This window comes from Hibiscus syriacus, unplaced genomic scaffold, assembly GCF_006381635.1.
Source record: "Hibiscus syriacus cultivar Baekdansim isolate YM2019G1 unplaced genomic scaffold, ASM638163v2 tig00110290_pilon, whole genome shotgun sequence".
In the NCBI taxonomy this organism is placed as follows: domain Eukaryota; kingdom Viridiplantae; phylum Streptophyta; class Magnoliopsida; order Malvales; family Malvaceae; genus Hibiscus; species Hibiscus syriacus.
Window position 1 is genome coordinate 96,653 of NW_024062663.1, and position 21,459 is coordinate 118,111.

General features: G+C 32.0%; 2 protein-coding genes across 3 annotated transcripts; one reads left to right on the plus strand and one right to left on the minus strand.

Annotated features, from left to right (window-relative positions):
* Window positions 1-526: 526 nt before the first annotated feature.
* Window positions 527-4,255, minus strand: LOC120116251 (leucine-rich repeat protein 1-like). Its single transcript, XM_039136787.1, has 6 exons — window positions 3,867-4,255; window positions 2,784-2,855; window positions 2,418-2,561; window positions 2,020-2,091; window positions 1,847-1,918; window positions 527-801 (listed from the first exon to the last, which is right to left on the minus strand). The coding sequence occupies exons 1-6, from the start codon at window positions 4,073-4,075 to the stop codon at window positions 729-731; spliced, it is 642 nt and encodes a 213-aa protein (XP_038992718.1). The 5' UTR covers window positions 4,076-4,255; the 3' UTR covers window positions 527-728.
* Window positions 4,256-12,233: 7,978 nt separating this feature from the next.
* Window positions 12,234-19,560, plus strand: LOC120116259 (protein argonaute 4-like). Of its 2 annotated transcripts, XM_039136791.1 has the most exons (24): window positions 12,285-12,336; window positions 12,916-12,963; window positions 13,556-13,795; window positions 13,902-14,107; window positions 14,200-14,424; window positions 14,520-14,656; window positions 14,735-14,832; window positions 14,920-15,017; window positions 15,165-15,336; window positions 15,426-15,542; window positions 15,627-15,734; window positions 15,862-15,924; window positions 16,011-16,124; window positions 16,222-16,387; window positions 16,476-16,588; window positions 16,717-16,854; window positions 17,003-17,133; window positions 17,257-17,322; window positions 18,046-18,109; window positions 18,202-18,313; window positions 18,399-18,472; window positions 18,790-18,884; window positions 18,969-19,000; window positions 19,142-19,560. In XM_039136791.1, exons 3-24 carry the CDS (start codon window positions 13,559-13,561, stop codon window positions 19,315-19,317), a joined length of 2,742 nt encoding a protein of 913 aa, XP_038992722.1. In that variant the 5' UTR covers window positions 12,285-12,336; window positions 12,916-12,963; window positions 13,556-13,558; the 3' UTR covers window positions 19,318-19,560. The 2 variants fall into 2 exon arrangements, with proteins under 2 accessions (XP_038992723.1, XP_038992722.1); XM_039136792.1 differs by lacking the exon at window positions 12,916-12,963 and having other exon boundaries at window positions 12,234-12,336.
* Window positions 19,561-21,459: the final 1,899 nt, after the last annotated feature.

The following is a 21,459-nucleotide window of genomic DNA, read 5'->3' on the forward strand; positions in this document are numbered from 1 at the left end:
TTATTATTCACTTGTGAGGTCTTCCTCTTTCTCAGTTCTTTGTAGAACTTTATCGACTTATCAAGCCCTTGTGCTTGTGGCGTTAACCCCCATCTTTCCATTGATACTTGTGCATCCTAGTTGTTATATAACTAGAGGGGCCAAGTTCTTTGCTACCAACCCTTGAACAACTTATAAGGAAAGGTGCTAGGATCCTTATATACTAGTTTCTTCCTTGTTGTTTCAAGATATACTTAATCCATCCATTTCTTTCTTAGCCATCACCACACCATAAACATATCAACCAAAATCTTCCGCTCATCACTCTAAATCAGCCCACCTATATCACCTACATCAACCCATCTTAAACCATTCTTCTTTTGAGTGACCTATCTTATTGCACGTTGTTGCTCATTCACTAGATCCACAATCAAAGGTAGAAATACCTTACATCAAGAAGAAGCCATTTCAACTCCCATAATAAAAACAAACAAGGATTCTAAGGCATGAAACCAGATAGATTCTACAGTTGGTATGAAACCAAATGATAGTAAGGATGCACGCCAGCAGTAAACTTAGTCACTACCATTACATCAAAGTCAATGCTAGTTATCTTTAACATCTTAAGAGCAGTATGATACTTAAGTTACGTATGCTAATACAGCCAAGCAGGTATGCAGATTTACAGATACTTGTAATTTTATGACTACATATAGCTAACCCGAATCATTGCAGCACCAACCTATAGTTCACGAGCATTTCGTATCATAACTTGCAAGCCCCAGCAACTCCGGACCTTCAAGTCGGGGGTTATTCTCAAAGCTATACAAATTGGAATGATTTAAAATCAGTGACGTTCCACAGGGCAAACAGAAAAATAGCTATTGTTTACTTGAATAGATAAAACTAAATAGCAAACATGTAGGTGCATGCCACAGAGAATAGAAACTAAATCTTAGCATTGGGCCAACAAGGCAAACATAAAATACAAAACGCATCCATAAGAACATAATGGTTCGGTCAAAGCATGCTACTCAAGCAGAAAGACTTGAAGCTCATTAACAGATTTATCGAATCATAGCATAATAGACGTATGAATCCATTTAAAGTAGACACTTATACAACGGAAGCTTTACTCCTAGGCTCGTTAACATGCTTATAGTGTAAAGCATATCTAGCTGATTGCTTTACAGCCAGGAATATCCAAGAATAACCAACACTGACAGCAAAATCAGGGTAAAATCCACAAACAAGGAACAGTTACAAAATTCACCTTGACTGTTTGAAACAAATGACTTGACAGCAAATGACATCCATTTGATATTAACATTTGACATCAAAAATTAATGCTCTGAATGCATGTGTGCATGAAAAAGGATAAAGGGGTGGGAAGAGTATCACATATTCACAATGAAGTTTAGATTATATTTTCCTTGAATGACAAAATCCCTTCTTTTTCTTCATCATACAAGTTCAAAAAAATATTATCCAGAGAGGAGTAAGATGGCATAAAACTTTTTAGAATGATCATTTCCATTCCACCAAACCAGGCCCAAGATAAGAAGGCATTCATCAGGTTAGTCTTAAAATGATTTTGAGTAAAGGGGCAAAAGAGAGAAAAGTGCTTGTTTTGAGAAGAAATGTTGATGACAACGTATAATTTATCAAATTTATCATGAGGAAAATGTGTGCAGTCTATCAAGTTCAAGAACAGCAGCAAGACACTTACAAGGTAAATAATTTCAGCATAACATGCACATACCACATATATCATTGTAACATATCATGAACTGTAACTAGATAAATATAATAAAGTAAGCAAATAGCAAAAAAAATATATTACAGAAAAAAGAAGGGGCAAGCTTACTTGTTCAGAGGAATATGCTCAAATGGTCCACTGGTAGGAATCGTTCCACACAAATCATTGTTTGACACATCACTACAATAAAAGAGAGTTTTGATGACCATAAGCCCAATGCTTCATAAAGAATATCAGATAGTACTTCATGAAAATACACGATATGAAAAATCACAACTTACACAACTTTAAGGCTTGAAATACTAACAAGTTCCCGAGGGATATGTCCAGTTAACCTGTTATCATTAAGCCGCCTGCAAAATGATGATGAGTTCAAGAAATATTCATAAATCAATCAGCAAAATAAAAAAGGGGCAAATGGATAGTATTCCGGTTCGTGACATGAGGAAAACCAGAAATGGAGTAATCATTGCATGGCGGCACCCAATGGAACTTGGAACACAAACAGATGAACCATAAATTGATGTTTATGATTTATTTATTTACACACCAAGGCAATCTATTAGCTAATCCATGATTTGATTTTTCAAGTTGATAAAGGAAGCAAACTGAAAGAAATGAAAGCTTGACCATAGGCTCTTCATGCATGAAGTGACAACTATTTGACTTGAGCACTCACAAGAATACAAGAGACTTCAATTTTCCTAGTGAAGGAGGAATTGTCCCTGAGATGTTGTTGTTATATAGGTCCAAACTGATGAGGCTCTTCAAGTTTCCAAGTTCGGAAGGGATGGTTCCTTGGATTTTATTTTTGTAAAGCTCCCTGCATGACAGCGCAAAGAGTGTGAATTTAACAACAGTAGTTGGGTATAACCGTTGTATATGATAGTATAAAAACCACTGTTAAGCCATGAAGGATGGCAGTAAATATCCAACAAGAAAAAGTTTACGGACAAGAAATAAAAAAATGGAAACATGTTGGGAACTCCAGAATCTACATATTAAGGACACGAGAAGAAAAACAATTAAAGGGAATAAAACATACAGATACTGCAAATGATTGAGCTTCCCAAGCTCTGGAACCAAATGTCCAGATAAGTTCGAATTACCTAAATCTCTGCAAAAAGAAATGTATATCATTAGAAATAGGCATAAAAATCCCATAATTCTAGAGGGTTGTAACACAAAAGAAAATGCTATATAAGACATCAAACAGAACCTTCTCAAATAAACATGGAGATCATAATTCATAAGCACACTTACTAAAACCCCAAACTTCCACACACACAAAAACATATATCAAATATGATCCAAAACCCATATAGACAAAACAAAGCAACCGTATGAAAATATGGAAATCCTTTGTTCAGTCGCAAAGAGAGAAAAGGAGATCACAGTACAAAAATAGTTTCAATTCATGGAATCAATTAACCTGTGTAAAAGAAAACATAATAATAATTATTCTTATAAAAGCCTAATATGATGTTTCTGGAACCGATAAGTGCTTTCTCCAAAGGAACAAGGCAATAAGCATTAGAACACCATACAGAAATTAAAACCTTTACTAATTCATGATCAATTTATTTCTGGGAAACTGGTAAACATAGCATTATTATGCCAATTGTACTCCAGATAAAAATACTTTAAAACCATTCTCTACCACTATTTTGCTTTTTTTTTCTTTTCCTAATAATGGCTAACGAGCATAGTAAGCTCATCAGAGCGAACAGTTATTCAGAGAACTTATCCTCCTTTTGCCCTTCAAGACATACAGGGAAAATAATCAGTTAAATTAATTTAACCCCAATTTAAACCAAGCAAATATCAATACCTAAAAAAATAGAATTTAACTCTATGAAACAGTTTTAACAGCCATTTCTTCCCTCCAAAATTAACAAACAAGAGATAACCCATATATTCAATTAAATAAAGCAAAACCCAATTTAAACAGACAGTTTCTCTCAAACATTGGAAATTAACCAGCCTACAAAGAAAAAATAAGATTAAAACTGGAAAGCCAGACAAATAAATGAACTCAAAATAAAAAACAAGGAAGACCTTGAAACCCCCGCGAAACCAAAAATGAAAAAGAAAAAGAAAAGAAGGTAGAAGAAATCGGCATACATACACTCTAGTGACTCGATTATGTTGGTTACAAGTGATGTGGAACCAAGTACAAGGATTGACAAGGGTGGGATCCCAGCTCTGGAGCACGTTATCGGGGTCGGTTAAGCCTTTTTTCAAAGTGTAAAGAGCATCTCCTTCGGAGTTTCCGAAAACGGACAGAACCAGAGTAAGTGTTAGGCAGAAAACCAAAACCCAGATCGTAGCCTCCATTGTTGATGTTAGTTTCAGCTGCTCCGTATAGTACCAGGTCTTTCTGGTTAGGAAGAAAAACGTAAAATTGAATAAAATAAAATGAGAAAGGGGAAACAAGAGCTTTCAAAATTTAAAGATTCAACTGCGAATCCTTCTTGGTTTTTTCTCTCTTTTTTTAATTAATTCTTTTAGTGGGTTGTTTGTTCCAATTTCATTTCCACTACCAAATATCATTTTGATTTAACTTTTTTTTATATATACACGTTGTCATGTAAATTGATCCAACAAACACGAACGAAGATTATATCTGTTTATTTAATTTTAAACGAACGAAAACAAACAAATAAATGAATTGAAGTTTTTGTTTCATTAAATAGCATAATGATAAATGAACGTAAACAAACTAACATGAATATAATTTTATTTTAAATCAAGCAGATTTGTTAAATAAATGAAGAAATATAAATTTAATTAAATAAATAAACATAAACAAACAAATTATTAAACATAAATGAACATATTATTAAATGAACATAAATAAATAAATAAATAAATGTTTTACTTGTGTACCTTCATTTAATTAAATAAAATATATTTGTATTTATATATTTAATAAATAAATATAAACGAAATTCCCATTGAAAAATTGACCAACAATTTGCTGAAGACTTTATTAGCTTACATGTCTATATATACAAAAATGGGAGTTGATGGCGGAGAAAATCTGAGATCTGGGTTTGATTAGGTGTGACTGAGTTGGTATTTGGTTTGACCTTGTCACCTTTGCGTCCATTATGCAATTACTAAAGTCATAGTGACATCCACAAAACAAGCGACATTTTAAAACAATGGGTAAATTAGATGTTTAGTATCCAAATTATCACTTTTGTTTCATTTTAGTCACTCATCTATTATTTTCAAAAAAATCATACATAATGTTACTTTTTTTAGTTTTTAGTTTCATTTTGATCACACGCCGTTAAAAAATTAACAAGTTATTGACATGACATTTTCAAATATTTTCAATGATGACATGACAGTACCTTATGATGACACATCAATAACATTGTTAATTCTTTAACAGTGAGTGATCAAAATGAAACAAAAATGTAATATTAAATATGATTTTGAAAAAAATGTTAATTAAATGACCAAAATCAAATAAAAGTGATAATTAAAATATTAAACGTATAATTTATTGAAAAATATATACATTAACTATCATTAGAATTTGAATGATTTCGTTCGTAAAGGATAATACTCCATTCTCTTTAAAAGTATTGGATTTGAATAGTCGGCGTTTATATGGTGTATATGTAAAAATAAAATAAACAGATAATATCTTAGAATTATCTTAGAATTTTTTTATTGAATTTCTATTGGATAAACTATTAAAATGGCGCTTATACTTTATTTTATCTAATTTTAATCATCAATTTTTAAAAGTAACATTTTGATTACTTATATTATCAATTCATAACGTTTTGGTTATTGGGATGTGTCACGTTAGTAAAATATATTACTTTTTTATTTTGGTCATTAAATTTTAGATAAAATATTAATTTGATTCTTAAATTGAGATGAAATATCAATTTAAACTTTGGACTTTGTATAAAATATTTATTTGATCCATGAATCCAGTTAAAATCTCATTTTCTCAAGCATAAAATTTTCTTTCAGCCAATGAGACGTTAACATGTAATACAAAATTAATTACTTGTTTTAATAAAAAAAATAATTTAAATACTTAAAATTATTACATATGATAATTTAAGTACTTATTTTAAAAATAATAATATAAGAACCTAAAGAGAAAAAGGCATAATTTAAAATTTCTTTTTTATTCAAGTCATTATTTTATGAAATTGAGTTGTCCATCTCTCCTTTTGAATTAATATTATTTTCTAATTTATGATCGTAAAGATTATAAATGTAAGATTTTATGTTAAAAATTATGAATTTTTTAATGAAATTCTAAAATTCTAAAAATATGAAATTAAATTGTTAATAAAAATATTTAAATATATAAAATTTTAAAATTTCAATATATATAACCACTCAATACCTATTCAATCTATCCCTAAAATCATATATGATCTTATAAGCATATTCTTTATCACTGTATCAAACGTACATGGTCTTATGAGCAATTTCTTTCTCGCTGAATCAAATTTCAAAGGCCAAATATCATTCTTGAGTACCAAAAATAAAATGTCGTTTCTAAGTGTAGAAAGGACTCTACATTATTTTTATATGATATTCTGTACATATTAAGACATGTATAAAATAATATTTTGCTGGGAATAAATGAGTTGTAGGAGGTTCATATTTTCTGGTTTGAACAAAGAATTACATAAAATCACATATGAGTGAGGTGATTTCATCTGAGTTTCATCCTTTCTCACGATCTTAATCAAGGTTTTATAATGACTCTCGGAGACAATGCCAGGCGTAGAGTCATATGACTACATATAAACTTACATGCTTTGTAGATATGGATCAGTTGACAATAAATTTGATTTTAGTAGGTCACGTAGTTATATCAAAGGTCATGTCAACAGGTCAATATTTTAAAATATGGTATAGCAATCGCACAAGTATATATATCGTCACCAAGTAATAAAGTATAAATCCTTTTGGAATTTTGGATGTCGAACATTAAACATAAAGTTTACTATTGAGATTAAGAAACAAGTGTTGATTGAATTGGCATATAAATAAAACAAATATTAAAATAAGGAATAAAATGGAATAAAGGCAGGGTCATGCTTTAACTCTAGGTTTAGCACATAGTCTGAAATCAAATAGAATAGATTGATAAAAGGAACCCCTTGTTTAGTTCATGCAATTAACTTGGCTATAATGAATTTAGCATCAATTACTCTAAACTAATTAATATGAAATAGCTTTCTCTAAGACAATCAATCACATAGTAATAATGTTAAATGTTGGCAACATACATCTCATCATGCATTTGCTTCTCACAATACCAAAGCCACGGATTTAGCATGCAAGTCATTCAATTTATCTCCAAACAAAATAACAACACACTTAATAATGAAATCTCTTTCATCATTCATAAAGCATAAAGCACAAAGTAGCAAATTAAATAACATTCATATAAACAAGGGTTCCAACCAAACGGCTAAGTTTGAACATTCAACATCCCAAATATATAAATCAACTAGCTAAACTTCCCTATCTCATATGGAGTCTAAGTAGTTGAGTGAACTCGTTAATTGTCGATGCTACTCGTCAAGGCTGCCTCTCAAATGCTATAGCATTCCCCCTACCGCTGTAGCTTAGGAGGCCATGGAGAATAAATGAGAGAATTTGTGTGTAAGAGGATAGAATTAAGAATTTATGATTAAATGAGCTGAGGGAGGTCCTATTTATAGGTGAGGGGGTCAAATTGTCTCCAATGAAGATTCTCCACGTAGCAGCAGCTGGTTGGAGAGGATACAGCTGGGGGAGGTCCTAATTTGCTTCTCACAATACCAAGGCCACGGATTTAACATGCAAGCCATTCAATTTATCTCTAAACAAAATAACAACACACTTAATAATGAAATCTCTTTCATCATTCAGAAAGCTTAAAGCATAAAGCACAAAGCACAAAGTAGCAAATTAAATAACATTTATATAAACAAGGGCTCCAACCAAACGACTAAGTTTGAACATACATATAAATCAACTAGCTAAACTTCCCTATCTCAGGTGTAGTATAAGTAGTTGAGCGATCTCGTTGACTGTCGATACTACTCGGCAAGGCTGACTAATAGATGCTATACCATTCCCCCCGCTGTAGCTTAGGCGGCGATGAAGAAGAGACAAGAGAACTTGTGTGGAAGAGGATAAAATTAAGAATTGATGATTAAATGAGTTAGGGGAGATCCTATTTATAAGTGAAGAGGTCAAAATTGTATCAAATGAATATTTTCCATGTAGCAACAACTAGTTGGAGAGGATACAACTATCCCAACCCAACTTGGTGAGTCATCATTTGTTGTAGCATTTGCTTCTTCGCTGCATCATCTGCACCAATTTTAGCAGGAAAATCCATAAATTAGCCCAACTTAACCAAACTTTAAACAATGCAAAAATATAAAAAATAAGACTAAACTAAACCTAAAATGCTTTTAAACATACTCAATTTCAAGCTAAACCTAGGTATAAGGTGCTAAAATGATAACTCTTTTGTAGAGTTATCAGTCACGATTTCTCGAAGGACGTTAGATATCCAAGATCCTTCCTCTAAAGACGATTTTCTAATGTCATGTTGATGAACAAAACCATTTTCGTGATAAACATTTGTTGATTCAATTATACCATGGTGCTTGTTTCAACCCATATAAATTCCTTTTCAGCCTTAGACTCTTATATTTTTGTTTTTTGAATTTGTATCTATTCAGTTGTTCAATGTAAACATTCTCTTTCAAGAAACCATTAAAAACACCGATTTCATATCTAATTGATGTATTTTCCACTTTATTTGAGGTGCCAAGGAAATAATCAATCAAATTATTTCAATTCGAGCAATTGACACAAAAACTTCATCATAATCACTCATACTTTTTGCTTTATGGTTTTAACATCTAGTATTTTTTTTGTATCTTATAGTTTTCCACTTACATTTTTTTTCTTCTAAAAATCCATTCGACTCTTATAGGTTTATGACATTTTGAAAGTTTTGATAACTCACAAGTGTTGTTCTTCTCAATAGATTTTATTTCTTCATCCATTATTACTTTCTAACTCTTTTCTTTCATAACATCATCAAAGTTAAGTGGCTCATTATTTACCAACAATAAAAACAAATCATAATAGCTTTAACGGAGTAATACAAATCCATAACACTCCTAAATTTGTATGGTTTTTCACTTTATCTTTCTTCATAAGTTTCTTCATGGATCAGTTCAGGTGAAAGAAGAAGAGTCGTGTATGTTCACAACTTATGGAGGAATCACATCTTATTCTTCTACAAAATATGAAAAAAAAATTATATGCTTATTATTATATCTCTCAGTTCCAACTTGCTTGTTCATTGAACTCAACATCACGATTTATAAGAATTTTCCCATTGCTTAGATTGTACAATTTATAGTTCTTGGAGTTTGAGTCATAGCCAATAAAAATAAATTTAGAACTATGATAGTCAAGTTTTGATCTATCTTGATTTGGTATATGTGCATAGGCAATGCTACCAAACAATTGAATATGTCTTATACTTGGTTTTTTTCTGCTCCATGTTTCTTGAGGTGTTACATTAACCGCACTCTTTGTTAGCGAGGGACTAGAAAAAAATTGTATATGAAATAACTTTGACCTAAAATTCTTTGGGTATTATTTTCGCCTCTATCATACTTTTGGCCATGTTAAGAATAATTTTAATTTTTCGTTTCATAATATCATTTTGTTGCGACGGTCTGGACACTGTCAAAGGAAGATGAATTTCATGTATTTTGTAAAAAATATTAGATTCATTAAAACTAAATTCGTCTCATCTATTAGACCTGAAAGATTTTGTCTTGTATCCATTTTCCTTTTCAACAAGAACTTTAATTTTTTTTTAAACATCAAAGCCTAATATTAATGCTTCAATTAATAAACTCAAATCTTTCTACTATAATCATCAATGAAAAAGTATACATGTTACTAAATGATGCTGGAGTGAATAGTCCACATATATTGATATGAGCAAGTTAAAAAGACATATAATTATGTTACTGAATGACGACGAAGTGACTAGTCCACATATACATGTTCCTCAAATTTTTCGATGTTATTTCTTTTGAAAAACATGATTTTGCATGTTTACTTAAGATACATATCTCACATAAATGATTAGGATGACTAATGGTTAGAATTTTATTAACTATCTTCTTTTCATTAAACATCTGAATTGCTCCAAAATTTAAATAACTAAATATTATATGTTTAAAAATAGAAAATTTTATTTTAAAATAAAATATTAGGGGAATTTTTTTATTCAAATATTATGTAATTTTTTTATAGAATGAAACATTTGAAATTAATATATATAAGAAAATAAGATAAAATGGTTATTTATCTAAATATTACAAGTAAATAACTTTTTTTCGGTTGATAAAAAGGGTAAACTACACATTTAGTATTTAAATCATTATTTTTTTATGTTTTGGTATCCAAACTTTATTTGTTTTCAAAATCATACTTAACGTCTAATTTAGGTTTCAATTTGGTACCTCGTAGTTAAAAAATGAACAGAATTGTTGACATGTAATAATGACGTGTGGTATCATCTTATGGTGACTCATCGACATTATCATTAAGTTTTTAACGACATGATATCAAAATAAACCTAAACTAAACGTTAGGTACGTTTTTAAAAAAAGTAAAGTTTAGGTGTCAAAATAAAATAAAATTAATAGTTTAGATATTAGATATGTAGTTTACCCTAAAAAATCAGCTACATTTCAAGTAGAATAATCAACTTACTTTTTGTTGAAAAAATTTTAATAATCTCGTGGACGCCATAAAATATTAAAATGTAGTTGATACGCATTAAAACCCTATCCTATATGATAATTACTTCGTACCTAATTTTTTGTTTCTGCATAATTTTGGATTTATTTATTAAATATATAAAATTTTAATATATGAACTCAAAGTGGTTAAAGATCTGACAATCTGTTTAGATTCGATTTTCCCTCTTATAAAAATAAAACTAAAATTCTAAACTCACCCACACGTGTATTCGACATGTGTCACAGTTACATCAATACACCGTCGTTTGGAGAGGGTAATTTCGTGATTTTAAAATTTTCTGAACGAAAACTAGGGTCTTTAATTCCATTTTAATATCCAAATTTTATTTTATTTCAAAATAATATCTAATATTTAATTTAGGTTTCAATTTAATATATACTGTTAAAGAATTAACAATGTTATTAAAATCGGATCGGACATACCGTTTCAACCGGTTGAACCGTGAATTGATGGCTTGTCTGGTCCGGTTAACTCCCAAAACCGGATGAGCACAAAACCGGTAAAGAACCGGCAAAACCGGGATGAACCGGCTGAAAACCGGTGTAAACCGCCGATTCTCTTTTTTTCTTTAAAAAAATTAAATCAAACGACGTCATTTGTTAAACAAGCCGAGTCGAACTCGAGTACTGCTGAGCTCGACTCGAACTCGAAAACTTTAAAAGTAAACTCAACTCGACTTAAAAACTCACGAGCTAAAAATTATCAAGTTCAACTCGAACTCGAAATATAATATTGAAATTTGAACTCGAAAAGGCTCAAATTCAAAAAAAAATAGAAGCTCGATTAAAGCCTGAAATTCGAGCTCAATTGAAGCGAAAGAATAATTCGCTCTGTACTCACCAAAAGACTCCATAATTTTGAATGTCAAATTACCTCTAGTATTTATATAAGTAAGTTGGGATGCTCTTCTATATTTCTTAGCCATGTGAGATTGTTTTTAAAAAAAATTAAACCAAACGACATCGTTTGTTATGATTTTTCCAGCCCCAATTTTTTTTATTATAGTTATATAATTATATTTATTATTTAATATGTTTTACCTTAAATATTATGTTGTAGTTGATTTGAAACATTTTGTTTCACTTGATTTTATGTTTTTTAATTTATATATGTTATGACTTGTGATATTTTTATACCTTTTAATATTGTAAACTTAAAAAAAAGTGTTATATATATATTAATATTGCTTTGAATATTATGTAAAATTAAAAAAAATATTATTTATATAAAATCCGGTTGAACCGCGGTTGAATCAGTGAACCAGTACCTTCACCTGTTCAAGGTCCGGTCCGGTTTTAAAAACATTGAGAATTAACATAATCACTAACGTAATATTTTTTTATTTTTTAATGATGTTGTGACTTTATCTCATGATAACACGTCAACATCATCATTAATTTTTTAATTACGAGATATCAAAATAAAACCTAAATTAAACGTTAAGTATTATTTTAAAATAAAATAAAATTCAAATACCAAAATGGAACATAAGTAACAGTTTAGATAATAAATATATAATTTACCCTAAAAATATAATAGTAAAAAAACATACTTCATAACCGAGGTAGTGACAAGTTCCCAACTGTTTATAAATTAAGATAAGAGAGCTGTTCGTAGGCGATCTCACTCATCTCTCTGATCAAATCAAAGCCGTCTGTTTTTCCCCTAAATCAGAGACGGGAGCCTTGATCTTGATAATCTCACTTAATTTTTTTAGTGTTTCTACAAGTTGTTTTCTCTACAAATTTCAGGTAGTTTTTCTCTAAAATCTCTTTAGTTTCAATTTCTTTGACTTATGTTTTCCGATTTGGGGGTTTTACTGGTTTTTTTAAGGATTTTTCATCTCTTCCGTGCAATGCAGCTTCAGTGTGTGTGTATTCTTTTTTCATGGGTTTTTCTCCCTTTCATGTATATGATCTGGGTATTTTACTCCTGTTTTTGTTTCTAGTTTTGAGTAAACGTTCAAGTTTATACGTTTTTTTAGCTTCTTTATTTTCTTACGTAACTTTTTTATACACCAACAGACTAGTTTTTTAAGGTAGTATAGCAGAACACTTTTGTCTCTTCAGTATGCTTTTTGAAACCTTGTAATTTTATCTTATTTCAATTTTTTAGTGCTAAAAATGTTTTCCATGTCATCTTTTTGAGTTGTGAGCAAGCGTCTTAAAAAGCTGTAACATTTCTGCGTCATTCGTTGCTTAATGTTAACCGTATTCGTGTGTTTAAGCTTATGTACTTAGATTTCCTTATTTTACACTCTGAAGGGTATTTTTTTCCTTTTATCTTATCATTTACGCTTATTTATCTATTTTTGTTTGTGGGTGTTTCGCCATTCTTAAATATTTGCTTATTTTGCTGTAGATCTTCTGATTTTCTAGGTAATATTCCTATCCTTTATAAGCATGTCTTTAATGTGCTTGCATGTCGGTGTTTTTAGCATATTCTTAGGGAAAAATCGTCATTTTTAATAGCATAGAGTTTGGTGTCTTGACTTTGCTTCTGTTTTTGGGTGTTTGAATGTCTATGGTTGTTTCTATTTTCCACTCTGCCAGTAGTATAAGATCTTTAAGCCATTATTTAGTCAACTGAATTTCCTGAATGCATGCCTTCGTTTCTCTAAAAGAGATTCGACCTCTTTAACATTTTTGAAGTAAAAAATAAATAAATAAATAAAATCTGCCATTGTATTATAATTCTATATGGTTTAAATGAAATAGATTCTGAGTGATCTAGTTTGATGGGTTTCTACGATTGTGATATTTCTAGAGGGTTTGCTTCTCTTTCTCTTTCTTTGTTAGTAATATGACTAATAAATTAGCTTAGAAGTTGAAAGCTGTTTTGTTCATGAAATGATTATATAATATCCTTTTTATATACTTTCCAAGCGGTTTTACTTTTATTTCAGGTGACCTTAGCACTTGCTATTTGTTTTTATTTCTTCATACGATACATATTTTTCTTCTTGGTTAGGATATGGACTCGTTTGAAAAAGATGGAAATGGGGCTGTGCCTGAGTCTCTGCCACCTCCCCCACCTGTGCCTCCTGATGTTGTACCTATCAAAGCAGAATCTGAACCTGCAAAAAAGAAGGTTGTGCGAGTCCCAATGGCCAGGCGTGGTCCTGGGTCTAAAGGACAGAAGATAACTCTTCTAACCAATCACTTCAAAGTGAATGTTGGAAGTGTTGATGGATATTTCTTCCACTATTGTGTATGCCGTTTGATTCCTTTGCACCTTTCCCCTTTTTCATCTCCGCTTCCATTTTGTAAATGGTAATTGTTGATGCAAGTTTGTTCTTTTGCATTTGGTTCAATAGGTTTCTCTATTTTATGAAGATGGTCGTCCTGTCGATGGCAAAGGTGTTGGAAGAAAAGTGATAGATAGGGTGCAAGAAACCTATAGCAATGAGCTGGCTGGAAAGGACTTTGCTTATGATGGAGAGAAGAGTTTATTTACTGTTGGTCCTCTCCCAAATAACAAGCTTGAGTTTACAGTTATACTTGAGGATGTTACATCCAACAGGTAGGCATGTACTTATAATTGATTTTCAGTATATGTCATTCCCATTTATTGTTATTTAAGCTCTAAACACGGACCTTTCTTCTTATTTATAGAAACAATGGAAATGCAAGTCCTAAAGGCCATGAGAGTCCAAATGCTCACGACAGGAAGAGAATTAAACGGTCTTATCAGTCAAAAACCTTTAAAGTGGATATTAGCTTTGCTGCAAAGATTCCCATGCAGGCCATTCAAAATGCTCTGCGTGGACAGGAATCAGAGAACTCACAGGAAGCCTTAAGGGTGTTGGATATCATTTTACGGCAGCATGCTGCAAAACAGTGAGTTAAATATATATGCATGCATATTATTTTACCCACTTTTAAGTTTTGGTCCTGGATGTTAATTTTTTGCTATAAAATTAATTTGATTATAGGGGATGCCTTCTTGTTCGCCAATCTTTCTTTCAAAACAATCCCGACAATTTTACGGACATTGGTGGAGGTGTCCTAGGCTGCAGAGGGTTCCATTCTAGTTTTCGAGCCTCTCAAGGAGGCCTTTCCCTGAACATTGGTTGGGATCTTTTCTCTCAGCTCTAATTCATTTGTCTGCTTTGTATTTTTTTAATTACTCAATTTATTTCTATTTTAGATGTATCAACTACCATGATAATTCGACCTGGTCCTGTTGTGGATTTTTTAATTGCCAATCAGAATGCCAGAGATCCTTACTCCCTGGACTGGACCAAGGTAACCAACAAATCCTCACTTTTGACAAGTGAATTTGAGTTTTCTTGCATCAATTATTAAACCACTGTTGCTTGGTTCCCTGTATAGGCTAAACGAACTCTTAAGAATCTGAGGATAAAAGTTAGTCCATCCAATCAAGAGTACAAGATTACTGGATTGAGCGAGCAAATGTGCAAAGATCAGTTGTATGGTTTCTGATTTCAGAACAGTGCTTTTTCTTTGATTTATTTTAAGTTTTTTTTGCTCAGCTATTATTTCTTTCAGAACAGTTGTATGTTTCAATTTTAAGGATGGACTTTTTTATTTGTTGTATTTTTGTGGTCTTCATGTAGGTTTTCATTGAAGCAGAAAAGTGCGAAGAATGATAATGGTGAAGCTGAGAATCTAGAGATTACTGTTTATGATTATTTTGTCAACCGTCGCAACATAGAGTTGCGTTATTCTGCAGACCTGCCGTGCATTAATGTTGGAAAACCAAAACGGCCAACGTATTTTCCTTTGGAGGTGAATTCATGCATGGCTTTGTTTATTTATAGAATATATGTTTCATAACTAATTCTTGTCTATGGCTTGTTGTGCACCTGTTGCCATAGTTGTGTTCCCTGGTGTCTTTGCAACGTTACACAAAAGCACTAACCACTTTTCAGAGAGCTTCACTGGTTGAAAAATCAAGACAGAAGCCTCAGGAAAGAATGACTGTCTTGTCTAGTGTAAGTCTTTTCTCTAAGCGTTTGACTCACTTCATTTCAATTGTGTTATAACTTGTGTCGGTGAGTGTTGCAAAATTTGTGCAGGCTTTACAGAGGAGTAATTATGGTGCTGAGCCAATGCTGCGTTCATGTGGCGTTTCTATCAGCACTAATTTCACCCAAGTGGAAGGTCGTGTTCTGCCTGCACCGAGGGTAGAGTCATCTTTAACTTAATAAATTTTTGTTTGTTCCATTAATATCATACATTTATATTGGGTGTTCAGGGTTACCCTAATAATCTTTTTTCTAGATCTAAATTCTGTTTTATCTTTGATGTCAGTTAAAAGTCGGGAATGGTGAAGATTTCTTTCCACGGAATGGGCGGTGGAATTTTAACAACAAGGTCTTTCCTCTCTTCTTTTTGCAACCTTATGTTTTATATATTTTCCCTTCATTGTTTCTCTAACATTTCTGTGTATGACTTAATAGAAACTAGTGGAGCCAACTAAGATTGAACGATGGGCTGTTGTTAACTTCTCGGCACGATGTGATACAAATAGCCTTGTTCGAGATTTGATTAGATGTGGAGACATGAAAGGAATTGTAAGTTTGGCATTTGATTTTTTTTATTTTGGTTGTGACGGTTTTGTCAGTGAGCATATACAGAGTTGTATAATTCAACCTGTTGACTTTTTTTTAGAGGATAGACAATCCTTTTGATGTGTTTCAAGAGACAAATCAGAACAGACGCTGCTCTCCTGTTGTTAGAGTGGATAAAATGTTTGAGGACATTCAATCTAAACTTCCTGGAGCTCCACAGTTCCTCCTTTGTGTTTTACCTGATAAGAAAAATTCTGATCTTTATGGTATGCAAAATATTATCTGGTCATACATCGACTCTGCTTTTCTTTTCAAAGTCTCTCCCTACATGTAAAGTTCATTGATTTTTCAAAGGTCCATGGAAGAAGAAGAATCTTGCCGAGTTTGGCATAGTCACGCAGTGTATGGCTCCAACTAGGGTCAATGATCAGTACCTTACGAATTTGCTTCTAAAAATCAATGCAAAGGTAGGCTCCTAGCAGATTTATTCTTTTATTTTTTAATTTGTAACTTCTGGATGATGGATTGGTAAGCTATTTCTTTCTTTGTAAATCAAACCCTGACCTGCTCTTACCTCTGCATAATCTGCTCACAGCTTGGAGGACTGAATTCTATGTTAGCAATTGAGCAAACAACTTCAATTCCGGTTGTTTCTAAGGTTCCAACCATCATCCTTGGCATGGATGTGTCTCATGGCTCTCCTGGGCAATCTGATATTCCATCAATTGCTGCGGTAGGGATGATTCTTCATAGTCATTGTAATGGTAGTTATTTGAGATGTGATTCTGCAGTCTGTACATGTTAAATAGTCATTAAATATTGCCTATAATGAAGCTTCTTGACCTGTAAAATTTTAAGAATTCCTTTAGTTGAATTTCTAGGTGGTCAGCTCCAGGCAGTGGCCTTTGATTTCCCGCTACAGGGCATCTGTGCGGACACAGTCACCTAAGCTTGAAATGATAGATTCTCTGTTCAAACGAGTGTCTGACAAGGAGGATGAGGGTATCATTAGGTGTGTCAATAAATTTGTTTATGATTTGTTATCTGTTGTTAATCATTCATGTCTAGCATTTTAACTTTGGGGTCTAGTTATGTTTACAGTTGTGTTCCTAATGATTTTATTTTTCAATATCAGGGAGGTTCTTTTGGACTTCTATACAAGTTCAGGAAAGCGAAAGCCTGATCAAATCATAATATTCAGGTTTGTTTTTATGTTGCTGTTTCTCGTGTTCAGTTTGTATGATAATATAAACATATTCCAAGCATAAATAATCATTTTAGGTAACATGCAAATACAGAATTTGGTTTTCCTATATCATAATTCTCATTTATTTTTCTCATTGTTGCGAACTCTATATTGACTTCTAAGCCATTATATATATATTTATTCTACCAAATCATTTTTTACATGTGAAATGTATAACCACTATTTAGGAAATAAGCATCTTTATCTGCGTAGTGTCTTCATGCAGCATACGAATTGTACACGTTGAATGTCATTTAAACTTCTTCCTGAATTTTGACATGCATCAGATCTTTTATCTTTCTTTTAGCCTCTTCTATATCCCTAATTTATTGTTCTGGCTATGACTTTGACTTTTGCGATAACCCCTCTTAACATTTTTAAATTTGTCATATAGTTTTGTTCTGCACTATAATATCTTCCATGTAAAGCCCTTTTATTTTTTTAAAATTCTGCAATTGCAAAAATATGTTTGGTGTTAATCTATATGGTAAACTATCCTGTTTTTCATGGTTTTCCGCTGCAAGTTGTGTTATTATCTTATGGTTTTTTTGGATAGTTAAATTTATCTTATGATTAATCATGTCGCTTGTGTGTATTTCTTTGTGAGTTTGGTTACAATGATATGATGTTTCTGTTACATTTATTGAGATGCTCATTATGATTCTTGGTTCAATTCAGGGATGGGGTTAGTGAGTCGCAGTTCAATCAAGTTTTGAACATTGAACTGGATCAAGTCATTGAGGTATGCAATAAGATAACATCGCTAATGATAAAACATTCTCTTAAGATAGTGATTGGGATAAAACATCAACTATTAACGTTTCTACTTTATAGGCTTGCAAATTTCTTGATGAGAGTTGGAACCCCAAGTTTGTGGTCATCGTTGCACAGAAAAACCATCATACAAAGTTCTTCCAGCAGGGATCTCCTGACAATGTCCCACCTGGTAAGGCTCAGTTATGATTCAGCGTGCCACTACAATATCTTTGTTATGGTGTTCCAGTTGATCCCCTCTTTTCCCTATTATACAGGCACTGTTATAGACAACAAAATCTGTCATCCAAAGAACAATGACTTCTATCTTTGTGCTCATGCGGGAATGATTGTAAGTGTTTACAGAACTTTGTTTTGTTGATTAATGTTTCTATAGTTATATCTTGTCTTTTTTCCCCTTTATTAATATGCTTGGAACTTCATTGTTCTTTTTCTACCTTTGAATCAAAACTCTGATTTCTGAACTTCATTCTGAGTTTTGCATCTAAATCTTTTTTTTTTCTTGATCAAGGCTCAATTGGCTGATTTTACTTTGAAATGTTTGTGTTAAATATCTTTTTGTGGTGATTACATTGTTAGTGACATTTTTGATGTGTTGTAAATTGTTGTAATGTTCATTTCTTCATATAATTTGTGTTTGGTTTCCAGGGAACCACGAGGCCTACCCATTATCATGTTTTGTTAGATCAGATTGGGTTTTCGGCTGATGATCTCCAGGAACTTGTTCATTCTCTGTCATATGTGTGAGTGTATAATCATGTATAGTAATCGCTTCCGCAATGTTTTAATCCATAATATTGTGTTTACTTATAATCTGTGTATTGCAGTTACCAAAGGAGCACCACTGCCATTTCTGTAGGTAAGAAATCTGTTGTAGCTTTTGGCCCCTAGTGTTTGTGTGGCTTTCAGCAACACTTGGTTTGATATAGCTTTTTCTCCTGAAGTGTTTGTTTATATATTTTGTGGGATTGGGAGTATGAGAATGATGATTTTGTTACAGTTGCTCCAATCTGCTACGCACATTTGGCAGCCTCACAGGTTGGGACGTTCATGAAGTTTGAAGATGCATCTGAGACATCGTCAAGCCATGGTGGGGTTACGGCACCAGGAGCTGTTGCTGTCCCTCAGCTGCCTAGGTTGAATGAGAAAGTCTGCAGCTCAATGTTCTTCTGTTGAGAGGGACGTATGAGCCGAGCCCCATGTTTTGTGTAGGCATTTGGTGTTTTTTACCGAACGACTGAAACGGTTTTAAGTTAAAAATGTAGGATTATCCATCCCGCAATGCTTATGATGATGAGGCAGGGTAGTTTGAATCATCATCCGTTTTGAGTATGAACCTACTGGTGTGAACAAGTGGCTCTCGCCTGTGTAACTTGGCTGTGTTTGTGGTGTGGAATGTGGATGTTATTCGGCAGGTTATGCTTGAAGAGTTGGATTGTGGCTAAAATATTTGGGTCTTCAATGCTGACTGCAGAAAAATCAATTAGATTCATCTAAAGATCGGATTTTTTATAAGAAAACTTTAAACAAGGTTCACAGCAGCAGAGTTGAGCACATTTAGAGTTTTTTCCCCCTTATATATAACTTCAATATATTAGTTACACTGAAACTGGAAGCCATAATTGGTCTGGAACATAAGGTTAAATTAAGGTGAATTACATAGAACCTTATTATGATAGAGTTGATTGAATGTGAGGTCCTCAAACTATGGCCTAAGTTCTAATTTGGTTCTTAAACTTTAAAGTATTTTATTTCAATCCTTAAATTATGACTCATTTTAAATTGGTCCCTGAATTTTAAAAGTATTCTATTTTTATCCCTCGACAATCTAATTTTACTGGTCTTTTAAAGTTTTGGGAATTGAATTCGTGATCTAAAAAGGTAATATATTTTTAAGGTCAAGAAAATTAAACCCATGACCTAAAAATTAAACTATTTATGAAGGTCCTAAAAATTGTTTAAAAGGTCACGAGTTCAGTCCAGTTCCTATTACCTTAAAAAATAAGTTAAAATTATTAACCAATAGAGTTAATGATAGATTAACGGTATGATTAGAAATGAAAAGAAAACAATAGCTTGGAAATTGATATAGAATATTTTTAAGTTTAGAGGACTAATTTAGAATGGGGTTGCATTTTGGGAGATTAATATAGAATATTCTAAAGTTTAGAAATTAATTTAGAAAAGTTGTTATAGTTTGAGGACATACTATGCAATCATTTCTATACTATAATAAACGATTACGAAAATTACGTAAACCATTGTAACTTTGAATTTATGACAATATTGGCTGAACTTGTAATCCTTCTACCAGCGTCCTACATTTTTTTTACCTTTACCTTAATTCAGCCTCATTTCAGTATGCAAAAAATATCTTCCATCTGATTTATGTTCTCAAATCACAAGTTAAAGATAACCCAAACGAAAAACAATGGAGAAAATAAAAATTAATTGCTAACAAGAAGTTATTGAAAAACGATAATCACATTTCATAAAAAGTATATTATAACAAAATGAAAAATTAAAGATTTTATAAAAAAAATGTTCATTTACAATTTAATGTTTGTTTTCCAATATCATATTCAAGTTTGTTAAGAAGTGAACCTTTTTCAAGTTGGAATTGAGTTTTATGTCATTCTTATCTTGTATATGTAATGTTGCAGGCAATATGAAGTATTATGCCATTCTCACCATACCTAGGACAAGTAAATGGTCAGCCACCATCTTCATATATATATATATATTATATATATATATATACAATAAACAACAAAAGGTTATCATGCAAAACAATATACAGGACCTTCCCATCTCTAAAACAACTGATTACATCACAAAACACACTTCACCACATGTTCTAAATGAACAAAAAGAATTTGTCCAATTTCACAGCTCCCTTTATCTTCTACTGTAAAACAACTAATGAAACACATGCAGAGACTAAGAATCAATAGAGCTGGGAATGCTTACATTAAAACCACAAAAGCAGCAGTCCGGACCATATAGCCATCGTACCTGCAATTTAAAATCTAATCCCGTCCAATATGGTAGTTAATGATTTCATAAGCTATATCCTGACACGGCAGTCTATATCAAGTTAAAATCAGTGGAAACCAAACAAGCCAATAACATTCCATACAAATTACCATCAAATTTACAGAACCACAATTCAAAAAAATGTAAATAACCCCAAAAATGTTGTCACATAAACCCAAATTAAGAACATTCTTGAAAAGAGAATAATAAAAAAAGGGTACGGAAAAGGAATTGTTTGAGTCACACTTGAAAATATAAAAAAGGCATAGTAGCATCTAAATG

Coding starts and splice junctions, on each gene's coding strand:
- LOC120116251 (XM_039136787.1), bottom strand. CDS start 4,075: ATGGAGGCTACGATCTGGGTTTTGGTTTTCTGCCTAACACTTACTCTG. Junction 2,856..3,866: donor CATAATCGAGTCACTAGAGT/GTATGTATGCCG, acceptor TTCTTTTTGCAG/AGATTTAGGTAATTCGAACT. Junction 2,562..2,783: donor CTCAATCATTTGCAGTATCT/GTATGTTTTATT, acceptor GCTGTCATGCAG/GGAGCTTTACAAAAATAAAA.
- LOC120116259 (XM_039136792.1), top strand. CDS start 13,559: ATGGACTCGTTTGAAAAAGATGGAAATGGGGCTGTGCCTGAGTCTCTG. Junction 16,855..17,002: donor ATATTCCATCAATTGCTGCG/GTAGGGATGATT, acceptor TTGAATTTCTAG/GTGGTCAGCTCCAGGCAGTG. Junction 18,473..18,789: donor GTGCTCATGCGGGAATGATT/GTAAGTGTTTAC, acceptor TTTGGTTTCCAG/GGAACCACGAGGCCTACCCA.